We start from the raw sequence: 7,794 nt of genomic DNA on the forward strand, positions 1-7,794 counted from the left end.
TTTTACACAAGCATGTTGCATTTTTTTCTGTCCATGCACATAATGGCGTAGGTGAGGCAGTGATTCATCTCGAAACCCCTAAGCAGGATCGGAGCATTTCCTTTGATGCTTTGCCGCTTTATGGGGCTCCATTTTGCCATCATTAGCAATATTTGACCACTAGATGGCCCTCTGTTTTCTAATGCAAACAAAAACCAGTGTCTATGAGCTCAGTGTAGCAGCGAAATTAAATCAGACTAGGTATGCCTTTCACCATGTGAAAGAAATGCAAATATATTCACCCAAGAATATTTATCAAATTTAGCATGCATAGTAAAATAGTTTAAGGCCATCCATCTATTATCGTCTGCTTATCTGGGGTCAGGTCGTACGGGCCAACCTCAACAGGGACGCCCAGACCGCTCTATCCCCAGCCACTTCCAAATCCCATTACTCTCACTTGGCCCTTAGAACATTCCAGGGGGGTCCCTCCAAATGAAAGTCCCCTCAATGAGAGAAGTGCAAGTGAACATTGTCGCCCAAGAAATGGGACGGCACTTTTAAGGTTCCACCCCAGCCCAGGAGGTGGCAGTAATATCAATTAGCCGTGGACTTCAAGGCTGTATATGCGGACTACCATTAATCAAAACGAGAACAATGTCAATGTGAAGCAGTTGTGTTCGCTTGGGGATTTCGAGGCTTTATTAAATCAAGTCCACTTTTAATAGATTAGTATGCAAGAATGTTATCAAACACTAACAGTCGATGCAAACGATTTAGGAATTGAACTTTAAAATACGGTGTTGGTGGCTCTTAAAAGAACCGTTTTGATGGCTGTTGGGTGGTCAAAGGCTAAATTTACTTCTTGGCTGCCTTCTCGGTTTTCTTAGGCAGGAGGACTGCCTGGATGTTGGGCAACACACCGCCCTGGGCGATGGTCACTCCACCCAAAAGCTTGTTCAACTCCTCGTCGTTGCGGACGGCCAGCTGCAAATGGCGGGGGATGATCCTAGTCTTCTTGTTGTCACGAGCGGCGTTTCCAGCCAACTCCAAGATCTCAGCGGTCAGGTACTCAAGCACTGCCGCCAGGTAGACGGGGGCGCCGGCACCAACACGCTGAGCGTAGTTACCTTTGCGGAGCAGCCTATGGACACGGCCGACAGGAAACTGGAGCCCGGCACGGGAGGATCGGGTCTTGGCCTTTGCTCTGGCCTTGCCGCCGGTTTTGCCTCTTCCGCTCATGGTGATAATTTTCTGAGTTGGTAAAATTGAGAATGAACTGGACGGAGCTCAAGTCCTGCTTTAATAGGCGGAGAATGCGCGGGTACTTTGAGTAGGACCAACCAGAAAAGAGCTTTTCAGTGAAGAGGGGAAGGGTATATTTTGGCGGCCAGTTTGAAAGTAATGCCTCGCCCTATGAACTTTGAGCCATGGAGTGGGAGGTGTCTCTCCGCAATCGGGCCATGTCCACTGGCACCAATCAGAGCCTTCTTATTTATTTCGCGTCATACATTCCCCACCGATTCAAACGCTTAAAACCGGCTCGCGTGTTCTTCTCCCACATTCGATTTCCTTGAATAATCACACTCTAGCGAAGCTCGATCATGGCAAGAACCAAGCAGACAGCCCGTAAGTCCACCGGCGGCAAAGCACCCAGGAAGCAGCTGGCCACCAAAGCTGCTCGTAAGAGCGCCCCTGCCACTGGCGGCGTTAAGAAGCCTCATCGTTATAGGCCCGGTACCGTCGCCCTCCGCGAGATCCGCCGCTACCAGAAATCTACTGAGCTTCTCATCCGCAAGCTTCCCTTCCAGCGTCTGGTCAGAGAAATCGCCCAGGACTTCAAGACCGACCTGCGCTTCCAGAGCTCTGCCGTGATGGCCCTGCAGGAGTCAAGCGAGGCCTACCTAGTCGGTCTGTTCGAGGACACCAACTTGTGCGCCATCCACGCCAAGAGGGTCACCATCATGCCCAAAGACATCCAGTTGGCCCGCCGCATCCGTGGAGAGAGAGCTTAAAGTTTACCCACACCACTCAACGGCTCTTTTAAGAGCCACCACATACAATCGATTGAGCTATCCCGTTAAATCCACTATACTGTACTTTAAATCTAGAAATGATATACTAAATAATACATTTCAGTTATTATAAATAACAAAATGCGTCCACACACGCTCGACAAATCCACGCGACGACACCATAACGGACGGCCATTACCCGCATCAAATCGTAGACCAGGCCAAAAAAAAACATCAAAAACAGTTATACTATTCAGCATAATTTGGCAATGACTAGTTAAATCAGGAGTCCCCAAACTTTTTCCTGTGAGGGCCACATAACTTGTCCCTTCTCTGATGAGGGGCCGGGGTCATTTTGTAACAGAAACCGTGTGATGATTGCAGGAGTGCCTAAATGTAAAAACTTGTTCTACATCTCACCTGCAAAATAGATGGTAAATGTCAGTCTCACGCGACACCATTTACTTGTTGACATTAAGAGTGATTTCTTGAACAAGTCTCATTAAATCACGTGAGGTCCCGTGAGACTTGCCCCAAACACCCTTCTCTGACCTGTGAGACTATGTCCTCTAGTGGTGATATAGTGGTACTTCACTTTTTCTGCCTTACAAAACAAAACCAAAATCCCAAAATATAACAGTTTAACTAGTCAGAAACCCTTGTTGCGCCGTATAAAATAGTTACTAATAGTTAATAATGAAAATAGTTCATAACTAAGGAACATTTTATTGCAAAAGTTCAACTTTATTATCAAATACACACGTATATATATATATATATATATATATATAAAAATAATCAAAATGCTTTCTGGTATTGTTCAGGGGGCTGGACCAAATGTGGAGGCGGGCCACATCCGGCCGGCGGGCCATAGTATGGGGACCACTGAGTTAAATGAAAGTTTTGCAACTGTGAAACAGGTGGCTCACCTTTTGGGAAGCACAAAGGGCGCTATATAGATAAACTAAGGAAATCATTAGCGATGCTAGCTAGCTAGCCATACAGTGTTCCTCCTGACGTGTTTACACATTTAAACATGGTGTCCAGTCTGCCTGGCTTCAGTCCACAGGATATGTACCATTATATTATGAGTCTTCCTAGTAATCAGTGCTGATCTAAAAACTTTTAAGTCTGGATGCTTACTAGTTTTTCGTAACTGATGCGTGTTAATGTGCTTCGTTTCGCTGACTAATGCACAATAGAGGAATGTTCCTATCGCACAAACATTACCAAAATGTACATACGCTGCCCTACCTCTGAACGATCGTTCGTAAGTGGAATTTGTAAGTTGATAATATACAATTTTGTATGGAATGTATGTTTAAGGTTCATGTACCGTAATTTCCGGACTATAGAGCGCACCTGATTATAAGCCGCACGCACCATATCTTACAGGTTTTACAGAAATTGTCTTTACACAAGCCGCACCTGTATATAGGCCGCATGAGCCCACATTGACACATGTGACAGTCACAATTTTGTCCCAAAGCTGACCATTTACCGCGATTGTGACTGAAGATTTGGTTCACAATGTAATTATCGCAAGCGGCTACATGAACGGAAAATGATACCGGTAGTTACAATTTAATGCAGACCTTTAAAGTCCGGGTCCCATTAAAAGTAATCCAATGAAAAAACCTGATATTTCAAAAGTTAAGGGTGGGAAAAATAAATATCCACTATTGTCTTCTGCAACAACAAACACATTTTACTCAGCTTCACCCCATTTCCCGTCAGCCCGTGTTTGCTCCACCTCTTCTTTTTGATTTGACGGTAGAAAACATATCACAATACGTCTCTAAAATAAATACATTACAGAAATATAACGTTGCAAATACATATTATACATGGTTACACATATTTACAACGACAGACGGTACACCGAGAGAGTTTTCAAAGCTTTAATAATAATATAACTTTCATCCCAAACCGTGCATGTGAAGGGTAGCAAACTGCTACTAGAAACACGCTCTCACCACAGCAAACAGCTCTGTTAAAAAAACATACCTTATTTGTAATAAGTTTTAATAATAATAATATAACTTTCATCCCAAACCGTGCCTGTGAAAGGTACCACCACGCTACTCTTAACACGCTCGCTGCGCACAAAGCGTAGCTGTTAGCAAAAGCCCTTCCGCAATTGCGAAATTGTGTTTGCTGTTAAACGTCATATTGAAATATAATATTGTGAATGTGCTTGATTGCTGTTGAGATTGTCAAGATTGTTTTCTGTTATTAGTGTCAATAAATTTGTTCAAACCCCCCAAAAAAACACGGTAAACCGTCCTCATCTCTCTCCTTATAACTGTCGTCATCAAGGGCGTCTTCCTTATTATAGGAATGAATCTTTGTCATACGTACAATTCGTACGTAAACTGTGAGGATGCAGTCTATATCGGCGCACTTATTCAACCGGTCTAAATCTTACCTTTCATATTCAAATGCCGCTGATGGCCGTTAGAAAATTTTCATAAATTGGCCGCTTCACTGAATAAGCCACAGGGCTGAACATTTGGGGAAAAAAGTGGCGGCTTATAGTCCGGCATTTACGGTAAGTATGTTTAAGGCTTGCATAAGTGTAAAAGCTGATCATATTTAGTTAATTGTGTATTTCTCTGTCTTCTATGTTACAAATAATCCTGATGAGCTTGACTTATATTACAAATCGTTTTGTACTATTTTTGAACCGAAAGACATATATATGACGTCCTTGGTTATTCCTACGCATGTGCGAACTTTGAACCGTAGACGTATGTGTGACGTCATTGATACTTTCTGCGCATGTGCACGCTTTTGAACAAAACCCGGCTGCAGCGCGGGAAACTTGTGAGACTTTGAATTAGTCTACCCACTGCGCAGTGAATAAATTCTAAAACTACATTTGCCTCTCTTACTGATCACTTCAGTTTTAACCTATTACGAAAATATTATCCCTAACAATAAGTAACCTGTATTATTTTGTACTAAATTAATATTTCATAAAATATGTTCTATAAACTTGAATACAGTTAAGTGTAACTTACTTTTGGAAGATGAGCTTCAAGAGTTCCTCCTTCGTGGTAGAAAATGGCCGAAAAAAAGCCATTCGACCATTTTCTGATTCTACTTTCATTTCATAAGAAACGGCTCGGCTTTTCTTTACACTTTACACCAACCATTTTGAATGGATGCACGGGATAATAAACAATAAAAATGTCAAAGTTCTCAGCGCGCTGGACATACACAATAGAATGTTTACACACAGAATTCGTACTTCCTCTGTGACAGACCCCAATCAGTGCGGATAGGTCAGAACAGTTCAGATGTCATCTACCTCAGCACGGGCTCCCCCCAAGGCTGCGTCCTAAGCCCCTTGCTGTTCACCTTGATGACACACGACTGCGTCCCTAGGTCCGCCACAAACCACATCGTGAAGTATGCTGACGACACAACAGTGGTGGGCCTCATCAGGGATGACAACGACCTGGCCTACAGAGAGGAGGTGGAGCAGTTGGTGGGCTGGTGCAGGGACAACAGCCTGGTCCTGAATGTCGACAAAACTAAAGAGATCATTGTCGACTTTAGGAAAATCCAGCCCAACCATGCCCCACTTTGCATCAACAACAAGGCTGTGGAGGTTGTCAGCAGTATCAAGTTCCTAGGGGTGCACATTAAAAACAAACTCACCTGGTCCGTGAACACTGCATCACTGGTTAAGAGGGCACAGCAGCGCCTGTACTTCCTGCGGAGGATGAGGAGAGCCCACCTGCCCCCACCCACCCTCATTACATTCTACAGGGGCACCATAGAGAGTATCCTGACCAGCTGTATCTCTGTGTGGTGTGGAGGCTGCAGCGCTACCGACTGGGGTAGTGTGAGGAGGGTAACGAGGACAGCAGAGAAAATAATCGGGACTACACTTCCCTCCATTCAGGACATTGGCCAGAAGCACTGCCTATCCCATGCTAAAAACATTACCGGGGACCCCGCTCACCCCCATCATGGACTGTTCACTCTGCTAGCCTCTGGGAAGAGGTACTGCAGTGTGCGGTCCAGGACCACCAGGCTCCGCAATAGTCTAGTCCCCCTGGCCATTAGACTGTTAAATGGTCAATCTAACATATAGTTAACTTAAATCTAAACGGCCGCTAATCTGACTTTTTGCACTACTGGCAGTTTTTTTTTTATAGCTTGCCACTCCTTGCACATTGCTCTCTGCACTATTGTAATTACAGCGTTATTGTTACAGTGTTAATGTTACTGTGTACCTGACTTGTTAACCTGACTGCCCATTTTGCACATCTGGTTAGCTACTCTTCTTGCACTATCGGCACTATGGTAAAATACTATACGTAGCCAAAATACAATACAACATTATTTATATCTGTACATTCAAGGAAACTGTGGGGGTCAGATGCATCGACATTTCGTTCTGTATACACGTGTACTAGAATGACAATAAAGTAGATCTGAATCTGAATCTGAATCTGAATCTGGTTCTATATTTGAAGCAGGAAGAAAATAAAATGATAGGAATCCATACTTACCAATGCCGTGGCTAGACTACTGCTTTTCTCCTCTTAAAAACGGCTTCAGATTGTTTTCCTTTTTAATCATACCGTGTTTTTTCCTCCCCCTAATTTAAACAACAAAAATAATGACTTCATACCAGTTTTGGTTAAAGTTTGGTTTTAAAACGGCACACAATTATTATTGTTATTTTTTTTTAGTTTGTTTTATAATAATCGTGTGACGGTTTATGTTTCAAGCATAAAAATTGTGTAAAGTACTTTAAAATGTACCACTTTTTAATGTCTAAAGGTTGTCAAGTATGCTAGACAGTGAGTACCCTCGACAGATAGGTCATCGGATGCCATAAAATCCTGGTTACATCCGCCATAGGTTCAGTACCAAATATTCCCAGCAGATGATGCACAGTCAAGAGTTTGTAATTTTCCTTCTTATGGACTGTATTCTCTCGAGGAGTGTTGCAGTGATAAGCACATTCACCTAAGTTCCCCGATTAGACACTGATCAATGATCTCCTTTTAACAATAGACTCTGGTGCCTCATCAATGTTACTGCTGCTGGATCTCAGCGCTGCTTTTGATACGGTCGACCACAACATATTATTGGTTCGTCTAGAACGCATTGGTATCTCAGGAACTGTACTCTCGTGGTTTAGGTCCTACCTGTCAGACAGGATGCAATGTGTTAACTATGGCAATCTGACCTCTAAACAATCTAATGTCCATTGTGGTGTTCCTCAAGGCTCTGTACTTGGCCCCCTTCTTTTTAGTATTTATATGATCCCGCTTGATGACATTATCCGCAAGTATAATGTTAGCTTCCATTGCTATGCAGATGACACTCAACTGTATGTGCCACTGGAAAAAACTGGACATTTAAGTTTTAGAAATCTGGAGGCTTGCCTTACTGAGATTCAAAGATGGATGTCAAATAATTTTTTACGCCTTAACCCAGAAAAAACTGAAATGTTGATTATTGGTCCAGCTCACTGTCGTCAGTTGTTTTCAAACACTACCCTGAACCTACACAAATGTAATATCACCCATAGTGACTCGGTCAAAAATCTAGGTGTTATATTTGATCCTAATCTGTCGTTTTAGTTACACGAGAAAAATATTACTAGAATAGCTTTCTACCACCTCCGTAATATTGCGAAGATTCGTTCGATGCTGTCCCAATCAGATGCAGAGATTTTAATTCATGCGTTTATTACTTCTCGGCTTGATTACTGTAATGTATTGCTTTCTGGTCTCCCGATGTCTAGCATTAAAAGTTTGCAGCTGGTTCAGAA

At 43.0% G+C, this 7,794-nt stretch overlaps 2 protein-coding genes across 2 annotated transcripts; one reads left to right on the forward strand and one right to left on the reverse strand.

Annotated features, from left to right (window-relative positions):
• Positions 1-657: 657 nt before the first annotated feature.
• Positions 658-2,736, forward strand: LOC148350977 (histone H3). Its single transcript, XM_088355775.1, has one exon. It carries the CDS (start codon positions 1,584-1,586, stop codon positions 1,992-1,994), a length of 411 nt encoding a protein of 136 aa, XP_088211901.1. The 5' UTR covers positions 658-1,583; the 3' UTR covers positions 1,995-2,736.
• Positions 769-1,238, reverse strand: LOC148350978 (histone H2A-like). The gene has a single exon (XM_088355776.1). It carries the CDS (start codon positions 1,219-1,221, stop codon positions 838-840), a length of 384 nt encoding a protein of 127 aa, XP_088211902.1. The 5' UTR covers positions 1,222-1,238; the 3' UTR covers positions 769-837.
• Positions 2,737-7,794: the final 5,058 nt, after the last annotated feature.

The sequence above is a fragment of the Urocampus carinirostris genome, chromosome 16 (genome assembly GCF_059441175.1).
Source record: "Urocampus carinirostris isolate Australia breed hairy pipefish chromosome 16, RoL_Ucar_1.0, whole genome shotgun sequence".
NCBI lineage: Eukaryota > Metazoa > Chordata > Actinopteri > Syngnathiformes > Syngnathidae > Urocampus > Urocampus carinirostris.